Source organism: Drosophila miranda, chromosome 5 (assembly GCF_003369915.1).
Source record: "Drosophila miranda strain MSH22 chromosome 5, D.miranda_PacBio2.1, whole genome shotgun sequence".
NCBI lineage: Eukaryota > Metazoa > Arthropoda > Insecta > Diptera > Drosophilidae > Drosophila > Drosophila miranda.
In genome coordinates, this window is record NC_046678.1 from 2,342,089 (window position 1) to 2,362,869 (window position 20,781).

At 49.7% G+C, this 20,781-nt stretch overlaps 1 protein-coding gene and 2 long non-coding RNA genes across 7 annotated transcripts; all 3 read left to right on the forward strand.

Moving 5' to 3' along the window:
* Positions 1-4,457: 4,457 nt before the first annotated feature.
* Positions 4,458-20,154, forward strand: LOC117189252. 4 transcript variants are annotated; one of them, XR_004473328.1, is made up of 5 exons: positions 4,458-5,145; positions 11,662-12,032; positions 15,254-15,356; positions 15,431-15,588; positions 15,634-15,724. XR_004473328.1 is itself a non-coding variant. In XM_033394425.1 (3 exons), exons 2-3 carry the CDS (start codon positions 11,692-11,694, stop codon positions 19,917-19,919), a joined length of 411 nt encoding a protein of 136 aa, XP_033250316.1. In that variant the 5' UTR covers positions 4,461-5,145; positions 11,662-11,691; the 3' UTR covers positions 19,920-20,154. The 4 variants fall into 4 exon arrangements, 2 of the variants coding, with proteins under 2 accessions (XP_033250316.1, XP_033250317.1); XR_004473327.1 differs by having other exon boundaries at positions 15,431-15,718; XM_033394425.1 differs by lacking the exons at positions 15,254-15,356; positions 15,431-15,588; positions 15,634-15,724 and adding an exon at positions 19,850-20,154 and having other exon boundaries at positions 4,461-5,145.
* Positions 15,730-17,431, forward strand: LOC117189255. Of its 2 annotated transcripts, XR_004473331.1 has the most exons (5): positions 15,730-16,067; positions 16,124-16,379; positions 16,436-17,082; positions 17,157-17,314; positions 17,360-17,431. It is a non-coding gene; the product is annotated as an uncharacterized LOC117189255 (long non-coding RNA). The 2 variants fall into 2 exon arrangements; XR_004473330.1 differs by having other exon boundaries at positions 17,157-17,426.
* On the forward strand, positions 17,941-18,961 carry LOC117189254. Its single transcript, XR_004473329.1, has 3 exons — positions 17,941-18,104; positions 18,161-18,689; positions 18,774-18,961. It is a non-coding gene; the product is annotated as an uncharacterized LOC117189254 (long non-coding RNA).
* Positions 20,155-20,781: the final 627 nt, after the last annotated feature.

Below are 20,781 nucleotides of genomic sequence, written 5' to 3' on the forward strand. Positions count from 1 at the left end.
CGCATGCTGGATCCGCTCCTGAGTCAGCAGGGTGATGAGATAGTCCAGTTTCTGGCTGAGCTCATCGCTAGGACGGACACTCTGACTGCTCGCCACGGGCTGGAATCCAGTTGTGGTCGCTGCTGGCGGCACCGAATGCCATACTTGCCTCCCAGGAAGAGGCTGGGAATGACTCGCTGGTTGCCGTGTGCGGAGTGCATCGGCATAACTGCTCATTTGAACTGGAGGAGCAGGAGCTCTTTGCGCCAGAGCGCGCTCGCCGGCGGCTAGGTTGCTGCAGTGCTGGAAATCCCTGCTGGTTCATGACGGGTGGCTGGTTTTTTTTTTTTTTTTTGTGTGTCGTATGCAGCGGAGGCGATACGTAACTAACATAACGTAACGTAACCCAGCTCGAGCCTTGGCCTGATCCAGCAGGTTAGGGGAGCCAGAGTTACGTTACGCTATGGGGATTTTATTTATACCAATACTTAATATAGCATTTTAGGTACAATTTGTTGAGGCTGTTACTTAATATAAATGTATGTAAATAGCTGTCTACGGTTGCTAACAGCAGCCGTAGGCAGCAAATACGATGCTTTAAACAGCACGAAATCTCCATTGCCGGCAGTGTTGCCGGCGCAATCGTCCATATGGGGAAATCTCTCCACTTTGGCAACAGTCCGTTTGCCAGAGGGGGGAGAGGGAGTGGGTAGAGCTAAAGCATAATACTCTAGACTATAGATAGATTTAAATGTAGATTATAATTAAGGGGAACATTTTGGTTGCCTTCATTGGCAGAAAAGGGAGATTATATACATATATATGTTATCTATTCTATGTCTTGTCTTTTATTTGTTTTGTCTTGTTTTTGTTTCTCCTCTGCCCACTGGTCCGGGGCAGCCAGAGCTATTGCTTGTTTTGTTTCTGTCTTCATTTTCTTCCTTCGTTACTGTTCCGCCCTCTGGTCCGGGGCAGCCAGCATTGAGTTGAGCGTTTGTGTGGATGAGTGTTTGTATGTGCGCTTGTATGTGCGCAACGGTCCGTTGTCTCATCAGTGGAAATGGCCGAAGTCCACCACCTTCCAGTTGTTGTTGGCTTCTCTCTTCCTCTCAGGGAGTTCACTGGCGGCAATTCGAGATCTATAGGAGAAGGAGGAGACAGAAATTGCGCAGCAGAAATGCTAACGCTCATAGCTTTGAACAGCAGCGCCTTGTTCGGACGCGTTTTTGGCAATCGTTCGCATGAGTCTTCTACTCTTTTTAATAATTTGCAGTTGTCCATTTCTATGTCGTTAGTTAATCGGTTTAGGAAGATATTAAGCAGAGTGATCATTCCGTAACGGCCAATTGTCGCGCTCGCATATGCCTCTGTGTTTTTTTTTCCGTGCGTGTGTGTTTTCTGTGTACGAATGTGGCAGCCATGGTTGTTGCATTCTTAGGGGCTGAACGGGACTTTGCTGGCGGTAAGTCTTCATTGCTGCTGTACATTTTGGCTGTTATTCTCTGTGTTTCTTGTACCGTTGCTGGCGGTGGTTGATGTTCCTGGGCATTTGTGTTCGTGTGTGTGAGTGTGCTTCCATTGACCTGGCCGTTATCGCTGTGCCGCGAGTGTGTGTCAGCTATCTCGTTCATTGCTGCATTCAATGCCAGTCCCAATCGTTCTAGTCGCTGCCTTCTGCTGCTGACCGTCAGATCGATCGTGGCTATGGGGGCAGGCTCCAGTTGCCTCCGTCTTGGCAGTATGACCTCTGTGTAGTAGTTGAACTCTGTTGGCGGCGACACTGGGCGATCCATCCTGATCAGCATCCTCCGCATGTCATCAAGGTCCCGGTCGTGGCTGATTTGGTCTTCTTCGGTGAACGGGCGCTGGTTAGGGATCATCTCAATTCGGTTCCATTCGTGTTTCGCGAGTTCTTTGGGAAGGTGTTTGGCAAGATACTCGGAATACCGGGGTCTAGAGATTCGGTGCGGTACGTAGGGGTCATTGACCACTTTGGCTGCCTCAATGTTGTGGTGGGATCTCATTTGCCCCGTGTACCTCTTGCACGTCCTCTCGTAAACTGCCTCAACCGTGTCCACTTCCAGGTCCCTGTGAATGGTGTCGTTCCTCACATACCATGGAGCATTGCAGATCAGGCGAAGAGTCTTGTTCTGCTCAACTTGAATCCGTCCAAATTCCGCGCTGCTAGCTAATGGACCCCATACGGCCAATGTGTACTGCCAGATAGGTGCAATCATCTGCTTGTACAACATTACTTTGTGTTGAGGTTCAATTTGCTGTTTGAGTTTAGGAGCCAGCGCAGTTTTTTGGACCCTTGCCCTGACCTTTGTGATGACGTTGGTTATGTGTTGGTGGAACTGGAGCTTAGCGTCCAGCTTGACCCCCAAATACGAATGCACAGCGATGCTACTAATCCGCTGATCAGCAATGTGCGGCTGCAATTCAGCCACTGGCTGTTGGATCGCGCGCAATGTATGCACTATATGCACAGTTTTGGAGGCATTGATGGTGATGCCCCATTGCTTTGCCCAGTTGGAGATGCTCTGTAGGAAGCGGTTGAGCTTGTTGGTAGCCATGAGCTGGTTCATGCCAGTGGCCAGGATTGCTGTGTCGTCAGCATAAGTGGCCAAGAGCATACCACTGTCGCGAGGAAGAGGCATGTCGTATGTGTACAGATTATATAGTACAGGTCCAAGTACGCTGCCTGTGGAACGCCTGCTGCAATCATTTTATTTCCCGATTTGACGCCGCCTGTGCATTCAACATAGAAAGACCGATCATCCAAGTAGTGGGACAAGACTCTGTATATCGCTGCCGGTAGCAACTGCTTCATCTTATGTTTCAGGCCCACATGCCAGACTCGATCGAAAGCCTCCTGTATGTCCATATAGATGGCAGAGCAGTACAGGTTGTTCTCATAGGTGGACAGGATGAACTTCGTAACTCTCCCCAATTGGTGTTCAGCCGCGTGCACATGTCTGAAGCCAAACTGATGGTTTGGAATAGACTCAACAAATCCATCAGCTTCCATCATCCTGGTCAGAATAAGTCGCTCAAACAGCTTGGACAGGCCCGAAAGCAGGCTGATGGGGCGATAAGATGCCAACTTATCGGCGGGTTTTCCTGGCTTGGGGATCATACTAACAGCCGCGTGCTTCCATCTGTTAGGAAAACAACCAATCCTAAGGGAGCTGTTGCATATGAGCGCGAAATATAGAAGAGCAGACTTAGGTAGAGCTTTTATGGTCCGATTGTCAATCCTGTCCATTCCAGGGGCCTTTTTCAGCTTCAGTACCTTGACCTGTGCCTCAATCTCAGGAAGAGTGATCGCCCTGAAGCCAGATTGGGCCCAGGGGATCCAAACTCTTCAAGGGACTCCTCGATGACTCGTCTGTCGGCTGCCGCGCTGGTCAAAACAGGCTTGAATCTCTGCTCCAGATGCAACGCAAAAGACTCTGCCTTCTCCTCAGTGCTCTTGCACCAGGGATCGTCAGCATTATCCTCTCCATCCGCACAATACTTCCTCACAGGCAAATTGGCTGCTGGCTGCCGCTTCAAACCATTGGTCAATCTCCATAGCTTCTGCATACTATAGCGATCTGTAGGATCGATTGAGCCAATGATAGCGTCAGCGCGTCTGGCTTGCCGCTTCTAGCTCCTTATGTATCCTGTTGGCAAGCATATTGTACAGCTGTCGCACTGCCGGGTCATGGTTCCGCTTCAGCAGGTTCCTCAGGCGTCTCTTGGTGGCAATCATCAGCCGTATGCGATTGCTGACCTGGTACTCAGCTTGGACTCTAGGTCGGACGGGCCTCCTCAGACTGCTTGTGGCATGTTCGGCTGCCTCTAACACGTTCCTCTCAAGAATGCTAGCCGCGTCATCAACATCCTCTGCTGACCTGAGCTCAGTATTCAGATGGATGTGCGAGTCAAGCCACGATTGGAACCTCGAAATGCTAGCCCCTGGTGGCAAGAGGCGTCTCTTAGTCACCGCCTCCGCTGGAGACATGCTCAACTCAATCACCATTGGAGATGATCAGAAGAGAGCTCGTTTAGATGGGAGATATGCAGCAATTCGTCCCTCACGCCCTTGTAGACCGCGAAGTCAATTGCCGATGGTGTATGCCGAGTATTGTACGGGTAGTGAGTAGGAGATCCAGTGGCCAGAATGTTGCAGCTACTTTCCTGAACGGCCCTGAGCAGCTTTCCGCCTCTTCTGCACGCCTTGCGTTTCCCCACCACGAGTTCTTCGCGTTCCAATCGCCAGCAGCAACAAATCTCGGCCCCAACTGACCAAACAATGCCAAGAAGTCCTCCTCAGTCCATTCCTGCATTGGGGGCAGTAAATGGAAGAGACCACCAGTCGGCCACCATCAGGCAGGGTCAGGGTAGCGGATGCACACTGAATGTGGTCCGTTGTTATGTTTGGCAGGGCAATATGAAGGATTCCAGCTCTGATTAAGAGCAGGGATCCCCACGACCAGTCCCAGATGGGTGATTGGCACCGTAAGTACAGTATCCATTGACGCTGAAGGTCTCTGAGTTTTTAAAATGAGACTCAGAGACCATCAGAACGTCAACTTCGTGTCTGCATGCAAATGCCGCAAGTTCAGCTGTCTTCCCTCGGAGTCCCGAGGCGTTCCAAAATACAATCTTTAGATTGCTGTGGTGGCGGGTAGAGTAGTTAGCATTAGGATTATACATTTCTGGCAAATGAATTCGCCTGAATGCTAGCGTATAAACAGTCTGTAAGCTTTGTCATTTGAGCAATTAACACATCCATTTTTCCTTCCAGCTTTTGAGTAGATTCAGCAGCGGCGGCCGCATGCTGGATCCGCTCCTGAGTCAGCAGGGTGATGAGATAGTCCAGTTTCTGGCTGAGCTCATCGCTAGGACGGACACTCTGACTGCTCGCCACGGGCTGGAATCCAGTTGTGGTCGCTGCTGGCGGCACCGAATGCCATACTTGCCTCCCAGGAAGAGGCTGGGAATGACTCGCTGGTTGCCGTGTGCGGAGTGCATCGGCATAACTGCTCATTTGAACTGGAGGAGCAGGAGCTCTTGCGCCAGAGCGCGCTCGCCGGCGGCTAGGTTGCTGCAGTGCTGGAAATCCCTGCTGGTTCATGACGGGTGGCTGGCGGGGACGCCGCAAACCCTGAGTGGCGGGTAAGGTAGGCATCGAAAGTTTATTTAGCATCTTGTTGGTCTGATCTAACCCATTTCTTCTTTTGTTGCAGTACTCCTTATACTTCACACAGCCACGGTAGCTGGCAACATGGGGACCATCACAATTTGCGCATTTTCGGCACCTCCTCCCGCTTCTTGGGGCAGTCCTTAGGGTCGTGCTTATCGCCGCACTTCAAACAAATAACTGCACGGTTGCAGTAATTCTTCGAGTGCCCAAACATCTGACACTTATGGCACTGAGGAACACCTGGCGCACGTATGGGCTTTCTCCACCTTGACCCGTTGGCTGCAGATTGCCGTTAGTTCATAGATGTTATTGTTAATATCCTGAGGCTCTAGCTCAACCTCGAATAGGTCCAGTGGCTCCTTTGTAAACCTTTTAAAGATATTGGCAATATGCCTCACTTTATATCCGAGTCTTCCGAGCTGTTCACGCACCCAATCTGTGGGTGTGGAGCGGTGCAGGTGGCGTATAACAATACGCATTCCCTCTCGCTTTTCAGGCGAAACGTGTGGTGTTCGACACCTTGTCCCTCATTTAGGAGCCGGATCAGGGCCCTATGTCCATCTATGGTGTGGCACATTACCTTTAAAGACCTATTAGCAGCCGGCCTGGTATCATATGTACCAGCGCCAATGGCATTATCAAAGCACTGTAGTAGGGGAAAAATATCTGTGACATTAGGAATGTAAATGGGGGCTGGCCGCACAATTTTGGCGTCAGCAGTAGCAGCAGCATTGTTAGCGTGCGCAGTAGTAGGGGCAGGCGGGGGGTGGTATGAGAAGTAGAGGGCCTGTTTGTGGGAACAGGTTCCTCGGCTTCCGTCTCTCCCTCGCTGCAGTCAGCATCCACATCCATATCAGCATCAGAAAGAATATTGTAATAATTTGTTGTACTCATCTGGTTGGGGTCCCGCTTCTCATTCGAGGATACTATCCGTTTGACCATCCTGGCCGACACCTTTGTAATCGGCGAGGCCAGGGTGGTCGTCCGCTTCTTATTACGGGCCTCCGACTCGGCCTTCAGCATGGCCATCACCTTCCTCTCCTTTGCGAGTTTTTTCCCGCTGCTCCTTGAGAATCTCGTGCAGAGTCATCTGGCTCGGCACGGATGCTGCAAGGGCAGTAGGATTGGTAGCGTCAGCAGTGGCAGAACTGCCAGGGGCACAGGTAGCAGTAGAGGCAGCAGCAGCACGGGCAGCACCAGTAGAAACTGGCGTGCGTTGAGCAGCACCTACACGAGCAGTACTAGGAACTGTAGATGTTGATGGGCGTTTAGCTGTGGCGGCAGCTACGCGAGTAGGGGCGGTGGCTTTAGCAGCAGCACCAGGAATGGCAGCACAGGCAGTAGCAGCAGAGGCAGTAGCAGCAGAGGCTCTGGTCAGCATGGCAGAGGGGGGGGCTAGCAATGGCTTCACAGTGATCGGGGCCTGCATCAACTTGGCTGCAGCGGCAGCTGAGGTTGATGGCATGTCGCTGGTCAAATCTGCCAATGAGCTCGAGCGACAGGAAAGGGGGCGTAGATCACTCTGCGATATACCCGACATTGGTACCGAGGGGGAGAGAAGATCGATTTCGTTGTCCGAACACGGAGCACTCGAGGCCAAATTGGTCTTCTTTTTGGATTTGGGGCACGGTTTACGTACCATTGTTTGTTTTCCGTAGCTTTATTGGTGCAAAACAGACACAAGTGTTAATATAGCGGAGGGGGGGGGGGGGGGGGGGGGGGGGGGGGGGGGGGGGGGGGGGGGGGGGGGGGGGGGGGGGGGGGGGGGGGGGGGTGGTCAGCAGCGGCTGAAGCCTACCCACGTTTTTTCACTTTTGGCACTTTGGTTATGTAGTATTTGTATGTTGAAAACTTCTAAACGGCACAACACTTCGCGTTGCCCGGAATGTATTTACTGAATATTGCACAGTGTATAATTATACATGTGCAATATTGTTTCGGGGATTTTGTGGCGATTTTGGCTATTTAATAATTAATTATTTTTTTTTTTTTTGTGTGTCGTATGCAGCGGAGGCGATACGTAACTAACATAACGTAACGTAACCCAGCTCGAGCCTTGGCCTGATCCAGCAGGTTAGGGGAGCCAGAGTTACGTTGCGCTATGGGGACTTTATTTATACCAATACTTAATCTAGCATTTTAGGTACAATATGTTGAGGCTGTATCTTATAAATATTTGTAAATAGCTGTCTACAAGCTGCTGTTAGCAGCCGTAGGCAGCAAATACAATGCTTTTTTTTTTTTTTTACAGCGCGAATTCTCCATTGCCAGCAGTGCTGCCGGCGCAAACATATTTTTGGGAAAATCTCTCCACTTTGGTAAACAGTCCGTTTGCCAGAGGGGGGAGAGGGAGTGGGTAGAGCTAAAGCATAATACTCTTGATACTATAGATAGATTTAAAAGTAGATTATAATTAAGGGGAACATTTGGTTGCCTTCATTGGCAGAAAAGGGAGATTGTATACATATATATGTTATCTATTCTATGTGTTGTATTCTATTTGTTTTGTTTGTTTTTGTTTCTCCTCTGCCCACTGGTCCGGGGCAGCCAGAGCTATTGCTTGTTTTGTTTCTGTCTTCATTTCTTCTTCGTTACTGTTCCGCCTCTGGTCCGGGGCAGCCAGCATTGAGTTGAGCGTTTGTGTGGATGTGCGTTTGTATGTGCGCTTGTATGTGCGCAACGGTCCGTTGTCTCATCAGTGGAAATGGCCGAAGTCCACCACCTTCCAGTTGTTGTTGGCTTCTCTCTTCCTCTCAGGGAGTTCACTGGCGGCAATTCGAGATCTATAGGAGAAGGAGGAGACAGAAATTGCGCAGCAGAAATGCTAACGCTCATAGCTTTGAACAGCAGCGCCTTGTTCGGACGCGTTTTTGGCAATCGTTCGCATGAGTCTTCTACTCTTTTTTGATAATTCGCAGTTGTCCATTCTAGTATCCTTAGTTGATCGGCTTAAGAACATATTAATCGGAGTGATCTTTCCGTAACGGCCATTTCGGTGTCTGCTTTGTCCGGGGCAATTCGTCGCGCTCGCAATATATTTGTGTTTTCTTTCGTGCGTTTGTGTGTGCTGTGTCCAAAAGGGGCAGCCATGGTTGTTGCCTTCTTAGGGGCTGAACGGGAATTTGTTGGCGGTAAGTATTCACTGCTGCTGAGCATTTTGGTTGTTGTTTTTCAGTGCTTCTTGTTCCTGTTGCTGACGGTGGTTGACTTTCATGGGCATTTGTGCTGGTGTGTGTGTGTGCGCTTCCATTGCCTTGGCCGTTCTCGCTATGCCGCGAATGTGTGTCAGCCGTTAGATCAGTGGATATATCATTCAAAGCTGCTTCAATTGCCAGGCCCAATTGCTCTAATCGCTGTCTTCTGCTGCTGATCGTCAAGTCTATTGTGGCTATGGGAGCAGGCTCCAGTAACCTTCGTCTTGGGAGTATGACTCTGTGTAGTAGTTATACTCTTGTGGTGGCGACACTGGGCGATCCATCCTGATCAGCATCCTCCGCATTTCATCAAGGTTCCTGTCGTGGCTGATTTGGTCCTCTTCCGTGTACGGGCGCTGATTAGGGATCATCTCAATTCGGTTCCATTCGTGTTTCGCGAGTTCTTTGGGAAGGTGTTTGGCAAGATACTCGGAATACCGGGGTCTAGAGATTCGGTGCGGTACGTAGGGGTCATTGACCACTTTGGCTGCCTCAATGTTGTGGTGGGATCTCATTTGCCCCGTGTACCTCTTGCACGTCCTCTCGTAAACTGCCTCAACCGTGTCCACTTCCAGGTCCTGTGAATGGTGTCGTTCCTCACATACCATGGAGCATTGCAGATCAGGGCGAAGAGTCTTGTTCTGCTCAACTTGAATCCGTCCAAATTCCGCGCTGCTAGCTAATGGACCCCATACGGCCAATGTGTACTGCCAGATAGGTGCAATCATCTGCTTGTACAACATTACCTTTGTGTTGAGGTTCAATTTGCTGTTTGAGTTTAGGAGCCAGCGCAGTTTTTGGACCCTTGCCCTGACCTTTGTGATGACGTTGGTTATGTGTTGGTGGAACTGGAGCTTAGCGTCCAGCTTGACCCCCAAATACGAATGCACAGCGATGCTACTAATCCGCTGATCAGCAATGTGCGGCTGCAATTCAGCCACTGGCTGTTGGATCGCGCGCAATGTATGCACTATATGCACAGTTTTGGAGGCATTGATGGTGATGCCCCATTGCTTTGCCCAGTTGGAGATGCTCTGTAGGAAGCGGTTGAGCTTGTTGGTAGCCATGAGCTGGTTCATGCCAGTGGCCAGGATTGCTGTGTCGTCAGCATAAGTGGCCAAGAGCATACCACTGTCGCGAGGAAGAGGCATGTCGTATGTGTACAGATTATATAGTACAGGTCCAAGTACGCTGCCCTGTGGAACGCCTGCTGCAATCATTTTATTTCCCGATTTGACGCCGCCTGTGCATTCAACATAGAAAGACCGATCATCCAAGTAGTGGGACAAGACTCTGTATATCGCTGCCGGTAGCAACTGCTTCATCTTATGTTTTCAGGCCCACATGCCAGACTCGATCGAAAGCCTCCTGTATGTCCATATAGATGGCAGAGCAGTACAGGTTGTTCTCATAGGTGGACAGGATGAACTTCGTAACTCTCCCCAATTGGTGTTCAGCCGCGTGCACATGTCTGAAGCCAAACTGATGGTTTGGAATAGACTCAACAAATCCATCAGCTTCCATCATCCTGGTCAGAATAAGTCGCTCAAACAGCTTGGACAGGCCCGAAAGCAGGCTGATGGGGCGATAAGATGCCAACTTATCGGCGGGTTTTCCTGGCTTGGGGATCATACTAACAGCCGCGTGCTTCATCTGTTAGGAAAACAACCAATCCTAAGGGAGCTGTTTGCATATGAGCGCGAAATATAGAAGAGCAGACTTAGGTAGAGCTTTTATGGTCCGATTGTCAATCCTGTCCATTCCAGGGGCCTTTTTCAGCTTCAGTACCTTGACCTGTGCCTCAATCTCAGGAAGAGTGATCGCCCTGAAGCCCAGATTGGGCCAGGGGATCCAAACTCTTCAAGGGACTCCTCGATGACTCGTCTGTCGGCTGCCGCGCTGGTCAAAACAGGCTTGAATCTCTGCTCCAGATGCAACGCAAAAGACTCTGCCTTCTCCTCAGTGCTCTTGCACCAGGGATCGTCAGCATTATCCTCTCCATCCGCACAATACTTCCTCACAGGCAAATTGGCTGCTGGCTGCCGCTTCAAACCATTGGTCAATCTCCATAGCTTCTGCATACTATATGCGATCTGTAGGATCGATTGAGCCAATGATAGCGTCAGCGCGTCTGGCTTTGCCCGCTTCTAGCTCCTTATGTATCCTGTTGGCAAGCATATTGTACAGCTGTCGCACTGCCGGGTCATGGTTCCGCTTTCAGCAGGTTCCTCAGGCGTCTCTTGGTGGCAATCATCAGCCGTATGCGATTGCTGACCTGGTACTCAGCTTGGACTCTAGGTCGGACGGGCCTCCTCAGACTGCTTGTGGCATGTTCGGCTGCCTCTAACACGTTCCTCTCAAGAATGCTAGCGCGTCATCAACATCCTCTGCTGACCTGAGCTCAGTATTCAGATGGATGTGCGAGTCAAGCCACGATTGGAACCTCGAAATGCTAGCCCCTGGTGGCAAGAGGCGTCTCTTAGTCACCGCCTCCGCTGGAGACATGCTCAACTCAATCACCATTGGGAGATGATCAGAAGAGAGCTCGTTTAGATGGGAGATATGCAGCAATTCGTCCCTCACGCCCTTGTAGACCGCGAAGTCAATTGCCGATGGTGTATGCCGAGTATTGTACGGGTAGTGAGTAGGAGATCCAGTGGCCAGAATGTTGCAGCTACTTTCCTGAACGGCCCTGAGCAGCTTTCCGCCTCTTCTGCACGCCCTTGCGTTTCCCCACCACGAGTTCTTCGCGTTCCAATCGCCAGCAGCAACAAATCTCGGCCCAACTGACCAAACAATGCCAAGAAGTCCTCCTCAGTCCATTCCTGCATTGGGGGGCAGTAAATGGAAGAGACCACCAGTCGGCCACCATCAGGCAGGGTCAGGGTAGCGGATGCACACTGAATGTGGTCCGTTGTTATGTTTGGCAGGGCAATATGAAGGATTCCAGCTCTGATTAAGAGCAGGGATCCCCCACGACCAGTCCAGATGGGTGATTGGCACCGTAAGTACAGTATCCATTGACGCTGAAGGTCTCTGAGTTTTTAAAATGAGACTCAGAGACCATCAGAACGTCAACTTCGTGTCTGCATGCAAATGCCGCAAGTTCAGCTGTCTTCCCTCGGAGTCCCGAGGCGTTCCAAAATACAATCTTTAGATTGCTGTGGTGGCGGGTAGAGTAAGTTAGCATTAGGATTATACATTTCTGGCAAATGAATTCGCCTGAATGCTAGCGTATAAACAGTCTGTAAGCTTTGTCATTTGAGCAATTAACACATCCATTTTTCCTTCCAGCTTTTGAGTAGATTCAGCAGCGGCGGCCGCATGCTGGATCCGCTCCTGAGTCAGCAGGGTGATGAGATAGTCCAGTTTCTGGCTGAGCTCATCGCTAGGACGGACACTCTGACTGCTCGCCACGGGCTGGAATCCAGTTGTGGTCGCTGCTGGCGGCACCGAATGCCATACTTGCCTCCCAGGAAGAGGCTGGGAATGACTCGCTGGTTGCCGTGTGCGGAGTGCATCGGCATAACTGCTCATTTGAACTGGAGGAGCAGGAGCTCTTGCGCCAGAGCGCGCTCGCCGGCGGCTAGGTTGCTGCAGTGCTGGAAATCCCTGCTGGTTCATGACGGGTGGCTGGCGGGGACGCCGCAAACCCTGAGTGGCGGGTAAGGTAGGCATCGAAAGTTTATTTAGCATCTTGTTGGTCTGATCTAACCCATTTCTTCTTTTGTTGCAGTACTCCTTATACTTCACACAGCCACGGTAGCTGGCAACATGGGACCATCACAATTTGCGCATTTCGGCACCTCCTCCCGCTTCTTGGGCAGTCCTTAGGGTCGTGCTTATCGCCGCACTTCAAACAAATAACTGCACGGTTGCAGTAATTCTTCGAGTGCCCAAACATCTGACACTTATGGCACTGAGGAACACCTGGCGCACGTATGGGCTTCTCCACCTTGACCCGTTGGCTGCAGATTGCCGTTAGTTCATAGATGTTATTGTTAATATCCTGAGGCTCTAGCTCAACCTCGAATAGGTCCAGTGGCTCCTTTGTAAACCTTTTAAAGATATTGGCAATATGCCTCACTTTATATCCGAGTCTTCCGAGCTGTTCACGCACCCAATCTGTGGGTGTGGAGCGGTGCAGGTGGCGTATAACAATACGCATTCCCTCTCGCTTTTCAGGCGAAACGTGTGGTGTTCGACACCTTGTCCCTCATTTAGGAGCCGGATCAGGGCCCTATGTCCATCTATGGTGTGGCACATTACCTTTAAAGACCTATTAGCAGCCGGCCTGGTATCATATGTACCAGCGCCAATGGCATTATCAAAGCACTGTAGTAGGGGAAAAATATCTGTGACATTAGGAATGTAAATGGGGGCTGGCCGCACAATTTTGGCGTCAGCAGTAGCAGCAGCATTGTTAGCGTGCGCAGTAGTAGGGGCAGGCGGGGGGGTGGTATGAGAAGTAGAGGGCCTGTTTGTGGGAACAGGTTCCTCGGCTTCCGTCTCTCCCTCGCTGCAGTCAGCATCCACATCCATATCAGCATCAGAAAGAATATTGTAATAATTTGTTGTACTCATCTGGTTGGGGTCCGCTTCTCATTCGAGGATACTATCCGTTTGACCATCCTGGCCGACACCTTTGTAATCGGCGAGGCCAGGGTGGTCGTCCGCTTCTTATTACGGGCCTCCGACTCGGCCTTCAGCATGGCCATCACCTTCCTCTCCTTTGCGAGTTTTTCCCGCTGCTCCTTGAGAATCTCGTGCAGAGTCATCTGGCTCGGCACGGATGCTGCAAGGGCAGTAGGATTGGTAGCGTCAGCAGTGGCAGAACTGCCAGGGGCACAGGTAGCAGTAGAGGCATTTTTTTTTGTCGCTTTTTTGGAATTATTCCAAATTATATACCCGCTTTGGTTGAGGGCTCAACAGTGCTCCACCTTACAGGGGGAGGAACTGAGAGGCTGGGGTGTGAGCCGCCAGCAACCAAGCGCGTTGCTTTATTAATATTTTCGATTTGTGGGCAGTATATGTCTTAATATTAATTTATGTACATTTTTTTTGTTGTTTGTTTTACAATTCAACTTTTAAACGGCACTCAAACACACTAGTACATTTAATGGCACAATAATTTACAAACATATAAACTGCAGCAACGTTAAACACTTGTAACCTCGACTAGGCCCGCAGTCAGCAGGGGGGGGCAAGGGAAAAAGAAAACAAGAGAGAGACAAAATATTCGGCACTTTGACGGAGGGACTAAACCTCAAACACGACTCGACTCCACAACGCCCACGACACGACCTTCCTCGTTGGGACACAGATCAGACTCGAGACGATTCCACGATCGGGCAAAAGGCTCCAAAAGTACGAATCGTCAAGAGGGTGTCAAGTGTGTGTGTGTGCGGTGTGAAAGTCAAGAAAGATAAGTGGGGCCACGCTCAAAAGTATGCTGTCTCTTCCCTGTAATTCTCCCTAACTTGAAGTTTGATTTGCAATCCCCTGTGAGTTTGTCAACTTGATGTTTTGTTGGCTGTTATGCGGTATGTGGTCTTCAGTCCCCTCTACTACCCTTGCCGCCTGCTGAGGGCAGACGACTAGGAATGTATCATGTACATGTGGGCGGGCAGTTTATAGGGAACGTAGTGGATTTATGCGAAGACTGGCATATTTGGCTCAATTTAGGCCGTAGTGGTAGGGTGTGGCGGCAACTGATGCTGATTTGAAAATCGATTATGAAACCGATAATCAATTCTCAGCACCGTTGCCGCCGAAGTTTTATCACAGATTGTGATAATTTTGTAGTGGGGTGTCGGAGAACCGACTAATTACGATAATAACAATGGGGGGGGGAAGAAAGGGTTAAAGAAATGATATCGAAGATTCAAAAAGTGCAGTGTTGCAACACGTAGTCAATTGAGGAATAGATAAAGAGAAGAAGGTAAACAATGCATGTGCTTTGCGTGGAAAATAAAAGGAAATACACTAAATAAATAGAGACAAGCACTTGCAGTAGTAACAATACAGGTAAGTAGTAGACTGGAGTGGAGACGACGGAAAAACAGGTAATAAAAGAGATACTACACTGGAACAAAGACGAGACAAAACAGGTACAATTGATTTACGTTTACAATATTACAATAAACATAACAATTTAAAACAATGTCTATATCTTTTTTTTTTTTTCTATAGCTACAGGGAAGACAAGAAGCATCGGCCGGCATAGCAAAACACAATGCTTGTAAAGACATTGCGTTGCATACCGGCCGACCCCGTCGTCCCCCCTGGTCGTCAAAATTGGCGTCATCCGAAGTCGTCAGAGGTAGCTGCAATTAGCACCTCGTCGTCGTTGTGGCTGTGGCTGCCCTCTTGAAGAACCAGTGGCACTGGTCCGGCCACCAGCTGGGAGCCAGGAGTAGACGGCACACATAGTACTGTGGCGACATGGGTCCGGCCGCCAAAGTGAAATGGATGTGAGTGTGTGTGTGTGCGTCGGTAATTGTGGCCCTGATGTAGAGCGAGTGGCACTGGTCCGGCCACCAGCTGTGGGCAATGATGGACAATGACACGCATAACTCGAACGGCACAGGTCCGGCCGCCCAAGTGTAATGGTTGTGTGTGTGTGTGTCTGAATGGCTGGCGGTAAGTATTTTGAGCGCCCTTTTTTAATCGTATGTCTGGCTGATGGATTTTTCCTTTTCCAGGACCATAGGGCACTCTGAATGCCATGGCACTGGATCGGCCACCAACTAATTTGTGGTTGTGTGTCGACGGCGCGAGCACAATAAGACTGATTGGCCACAGTGACCCTCAGCTAATTTTATTTGTTTTCGCAATCTACATTTGAACGCATTTACAAATATTTTTAACGGCTGTTATTTAACAGCTGAACCACTAATTACACATGGTTGGGACATTTAACTTTACATTACAAGAAATCAAGACACTCTGGCAACAACGTGCATTTGTTTACATTTAGAAATTGCATTGTAAGTATTAAAAGTTATAAATTTAACAACTATAAGCTATATTAATTATAATTTCTTTGCCCATTTAATTACAGCGGACGTATATGTATATAGGTATGGACCTCTATCATCAGCTCACTGGATGGAATTGGGTCTGTACAAGTTGGCTTGAGCAGGTGTCAAAACAATGGACCCGGTGATTTCATCAGGCTGCTGCAACCTCAGGGGAAGTATAAAGCCGCACCGTAAGTGAGTAAGTATTTGATTTTTATAGATTGCTTCGCTTATATGCTTCCAGAGGGCGTGTCTTTCGGTGTGCGCCTTTCCACCATTGGCGCACTGGACGGCGGTGAAATTTCAGGTGACCTGGGAGCGGTCTGAGTAAATGCACGTGACGTCATTGGACTGCTGCAACTGCCATGGATCGAGCATTAGGCCAATGAGAAGAAGATTCACCAGTGGCTGCTGTAACTGTCGGACAGGCCTTCGTTGGATGCTGGATATACTGCGGTGCGGATTTGGCGAGCCAGTCAAAAGGCGATTCCAGGGACGGAAATGTGCACCGGCAATGGACGAGGCCCGTGCAGAAGGGAGCATTGCAGCCGGCTCGCTGCGCCCAGCCAGAGGATTCGCAACAGGATAGCTGGCCACCGGATGGACTACTCGCCTCCGCTTTCGTCGTGGATTCACCAGGAGGCCGTCAGTAGCTGTGCCGTTTGCCTGTAGATAGAAGTAAGCAGAGTTATTGCCATCCAGATTGGCATTGATGATTTGTCGTCTTCTTTCAGGTTTTGGAGTAGAGATAGGCTGCTGCAGGCTGCGAAGCGGATTCGGAGAAGTTGCCAGAGAGTCATTCCGGATACGCAGGTCAATCCCGGCAGTAGGCGAGGCCCTTATAGAAGATGGCGTGGGAGGCCGCTCGCTGCAGGCAGCCATAGGAATTACAGCAGGACGGCAGGCCAACGGATGGACTGCTGGGCGCCAGATTTGCCTTGGATGCACCAAGAGGCCGTCAGTAGCTGTGATATTTGCCTGTAAATAAAGGTAAGCAGAATTATTGCCATCCAGGTTGGCATTGATGATGTTTTGTCTTCTTTCAGGTTTTGGAGCAGCCATAGCTTTTGGTTGTGCAGCTTCTACACACACAGATGAGGCTTCCTGGTGCGGATTTGTGCGGGCTCGGCTTTCTTCGGCGGCAAATGCTGCGTCCATCTCGTCGTCGAGTTCCTTCTCAAGCTGCTGCTGCAGGGACTTCATCTGCTCTTCGAGAAGCTGCTCTGGAGTAGGCGGAGGGAGTTCGTGCGGTTCAAGCGGAGTCATTATGAGCCTTTGTATGTATTCAGGTTCAAAACGAATCTTCTGTGCCATTTCTAATCGATTCATTTCTCCTCTTCTGAGACATTGCGCCATACAATTAACCCAGATTATTGAGGGTCTCTCCTGCGGGATACCAAGGGCTATGCAACGCTCTTGTTCAAGGCGTTTCCGTTCGACAAGTGCTTCCTTGGCTTTTTGTGGTTGTGTGTCGACGGCGCGAGCACAATAAGACTGATTGGCCACAGTGACCCTCAGCTAATTTTATTTGTTTTCGCAATCTACATTTGAACGCATTTACAAATATTTTTAACGGCTGTTATTTAACAGCTGAACCACTAATTACACATGGTTGGGACATTTAACTTTACATTACAAGAAATCAAGACACTCTGGCAACAACGTGCATTTGTTTACATTTAGAAATTGCATTGTAAGTATTAAAAGTTATAAATTTAACAACTATAAGCTATATTAATTATAATTTCTTTGCCCATTTAATTACAGCGGACGTATATGTATATAGGTATGGACCTCTATCATCAGCTCACTGGATGGAATTGGGTCTGTACAAGTTGGCTTGAGCAGGTGTCAAAACAATGGACCCGGTGATTTCATCAGGCTGCTGCAACCTCAGGGGAAGTATAAAGCCGCACCGTAAGTGAGTAAGTATTTGATTTTTATAGATTGCTTCGCTTATATGCTTCCAGAGGGCGTGTCTTTCGGTGTGCGCCTTTCCACCATTGGCGCACTGGACGGCGGTGAAATTTCAGGTGACCTGGAGCGGTCTGAGTAAATGCCACGTGACGTCATTGGACTGCTGCAACTGCCATGGATCGAGCATTAGGCCAATGAGAAGAAGATTCACCAGTGGCTGCTGTAACTGTCGGACAGGCCTTCGTTGGATGCTGGATATACTGTGGTGCGGATTTGGCGAGCCAGTCAAAAGGCGATTCCAGGGACGGAAATGTGCACCGGCAATGGACGAGGCCCGTGCAGAAGGGAGCATTGCAGCCGGCTCGCTGCGCCCAGCCAGAGGATTCGCAACAGGATAGCTGGCCACCGGATGGACTACTCGCCTCCGCTTTCGTCGTGGATTCACCAGGAGGCCGTCAGTAGCTGTGCCGTTTGCCTGTAGATAGAAGTAAGCAGAGTTATTGCCATCCAGATTGGCATTGATGATTTGTCGTCTTCTTTCAGGTTTTGGAGTAGAGATAGGCTGCTGCAGGCTGCGAAGCGGATTCGGAGAAGTTGCCAGAGAGTCATTCCGGATACGCAGGTCAATCCGGCAGTAGGCGAGGCCCTTATAGAAGATGGCGTGGGAGGCCGCTCGCTGCAGGCAGCCATAGGAATTACAGCAGGACGGCAGGCCAACGGATGGACTGCTGGGCGCCAGATTTGCCTTGGATGCACCAAGAGGCCGTCAGTAGCTGTGATATTTGCCTGTAAATAAAGGTAAGCAGAATTATTGCCATCCAGGTTGGCATTGATGATGTTTTGTCTTCTTTCAGGTTTTGGAGCAGCCATAGCTTTTGGTTGTGCAGCTTCTACACACACAGATGAGGCTTCCTGGTGCGGATTTGTGCGGGCTCGGCTTTCTTCGGCGGCAAATGCTGCGTCCATCTCGTCGTCGAGTTCCTTCTCAAGCTGCTGCTGCAGGGACTTCATCTGCTCTTCGAGAAGCTGCTCTGGAGTAGGCGGAGGGAGTTCGTGCGGTTCAAGCGGAGTCATTATGAGCCTTTGTATGTATTCAGGTTCAAAACGAATCTTCTGTGCCATTTCTAATCGATTCATTTCTCCTCTTCTGAGACATTGCGCCATACAATTAACCCAGATTATTGAGGGTCTCTCCTGCGGGATACCAAGGGCTATGCAACGCTCTTGTTCAAGGCGTTTCCGTTCGACAAGTGCTTCCTTGGCTTGGGACTCCCGGAGTTGGCGCTGTTGTTCAATTTCCAGCTGCTCGTGCCTGATTAAAGTTGGCAGCAGTAGTTGTTGTTGTGCTGCCTGCTGCAGGAGTTGTTGTTGGAGAGGCCGAAAGTGAGTTTCCAGCTGCTTTGTGTATCTTGGCCGGTCAAGCCTTTGAGGAATGAATGGCTGCATGATGAGTCTTTTTGCTTCCAGATTTGGATGGCGAAATAGTGAAGCTGCTAGTCTGCCGCTGGCTTTATCAAAGGTTTCTTCTGCAGAGTCAATGTTGTGTGCATCTCGGATAACTTGATTTCTTGTGTACCTGCTAGCCTTCACGATTTTCCGTAGGAGTTGGTTCTGTGCGCTTTCTACCCTGCAAAATTGTGATTCGCATACCAATGCTCCCATACAGGTAAGGCATATTGCCATATTGGGCGATTAATTGTTTATAAATAACCATTTTGCATCTTTTAGATAGCCGGCTCTGATGACCAATGATCCAGTTCAGTCTCATGGCTGCTGCTCTCACTCGAATTGCTAACTGGGTGGTATGGGCATGTAGCACAAGTTTCCTGTCCATTATCAAGCCTAGATAGCGATGCCTTGGCTTACTTTGTTTGTTGTGTCGTATGCAGCGGTGGCGATACGTAACTAACATAACGCAACGTAACCCAGCTCGAGCCTTGGCCTGATCCAGCAGGTTAGGGGAGCCAGAGTTACGTTGCGCTATGGGGACTTTATTGTACCTATACTATAACAGCATTTTTAGTACAAATTGTTGGGGCTGTAGCTTATAAATATATGTAAATAGCTGTCTACGAGCTGCTGTTAGCAGCCGTAGGCAGCAAATACGATGCTTTGAACAGCACGAAATCTCCTCTGCCGGCAGTGCTGCCGCGCAATCATCATTGGGGGAAATCTCTCCACTTTGGCAACAGTCCGTTAGCCAGAGGGGGGAGAGGGAGTGGGCAGAGCCAAAGCATAAAATACTCTAGACTTTAAATTAAGTTTAAGTTTACATTATCGACTAAGGGGAAACATTTTGGCAGAAAAGGGAGATTATATATGTATGTTTTCTATTCTAATTCTTGTCTTCTTATTTGTTTTTGTCTTGTTTACGTTTCTCTTCTGCCCACTGGTCCGGGGCAGCCAGAGCTATTGCTTGTCAATTGGAGTAATTAGTACTAGTACTATACATTACTGGCATAAGAATTTGCCTGGATGCTAGCGTATAAGCAATCTGTCAGCTTAGTCATCTGTGCAATTAGTACATCTATCTTCCCTTCCAGTTTCTGGGTAGATTCAGCAGCGGCGGCCGCATGCTGGATCCGCTCCTGTGTCAGCAGTGTGATGAGGTAGTCCAGTTTCTGGCTGAGTTCATCGCTAGGACGGACACTCTGACTGCTCACAGTGGGCTGGAATCCGATTGTGGTCGCTGTGGGTGGCACCGACTGCCATACTTGCCTCCCTGGAAGAGGCTGGGAATGACTCGCTGGCTGCCTTGTGCGGAGTGCATCGGCATAGCTGCTCATCTGAGCTGGAGGAGCAGGAGCTCTTGCGCCTGAGCGCGCTCGCCGGCGGCTTGGCTGCTGCAGTGCTGAAAGCCCTGCTGGTTCATGACGGGTGGCTGGCGGGGACGCCGCAAACCCTGAGCGGCGGGTAAGGTAGGCATTGAAAGTTTGCTCAACATCCTGTTGGTCTGTTCTAACCCATTTTTCCTTCTGTTGCAGTATTCTTTATATTTGATGCAACCACGGTAGCTGGCAACATGGGGACCATTACAGTTGGCGCATTTCGGCACATCCTCCCGCTTCTTGGGGCAGTCCTTGGGGTCATGCTTCTCCCCACACTTGAGACATACAACTGCACGGCTGCAGTAGTTCTTCGAGTGCCCAAACATCTGACACTTATGACACTGGGGAACGCCTGGCGCGCGTATGGGCTTCTCGACCTTGATCCGCTGGCTGCAAATTGCCGTTAGCTCATAGATACCATTGTTGCTCTCCTGTGGCTCAAGCTCAACCTCGAATAGGTCCAATGGCTCCTTTGTAAATCTTTTATGTATATTGGCAATATGCCTCACCTTATATCCGAGTCTACCAAGCTGTTCACGCACCCAGTCTGTGGGTGTGGAACGGTGCAGGTGACGTATGACGATACGCATACCCCTCTCGCTTCGCAGTCGAAATGTATGGTAATCCACACCTTCCCCTCAGATAAG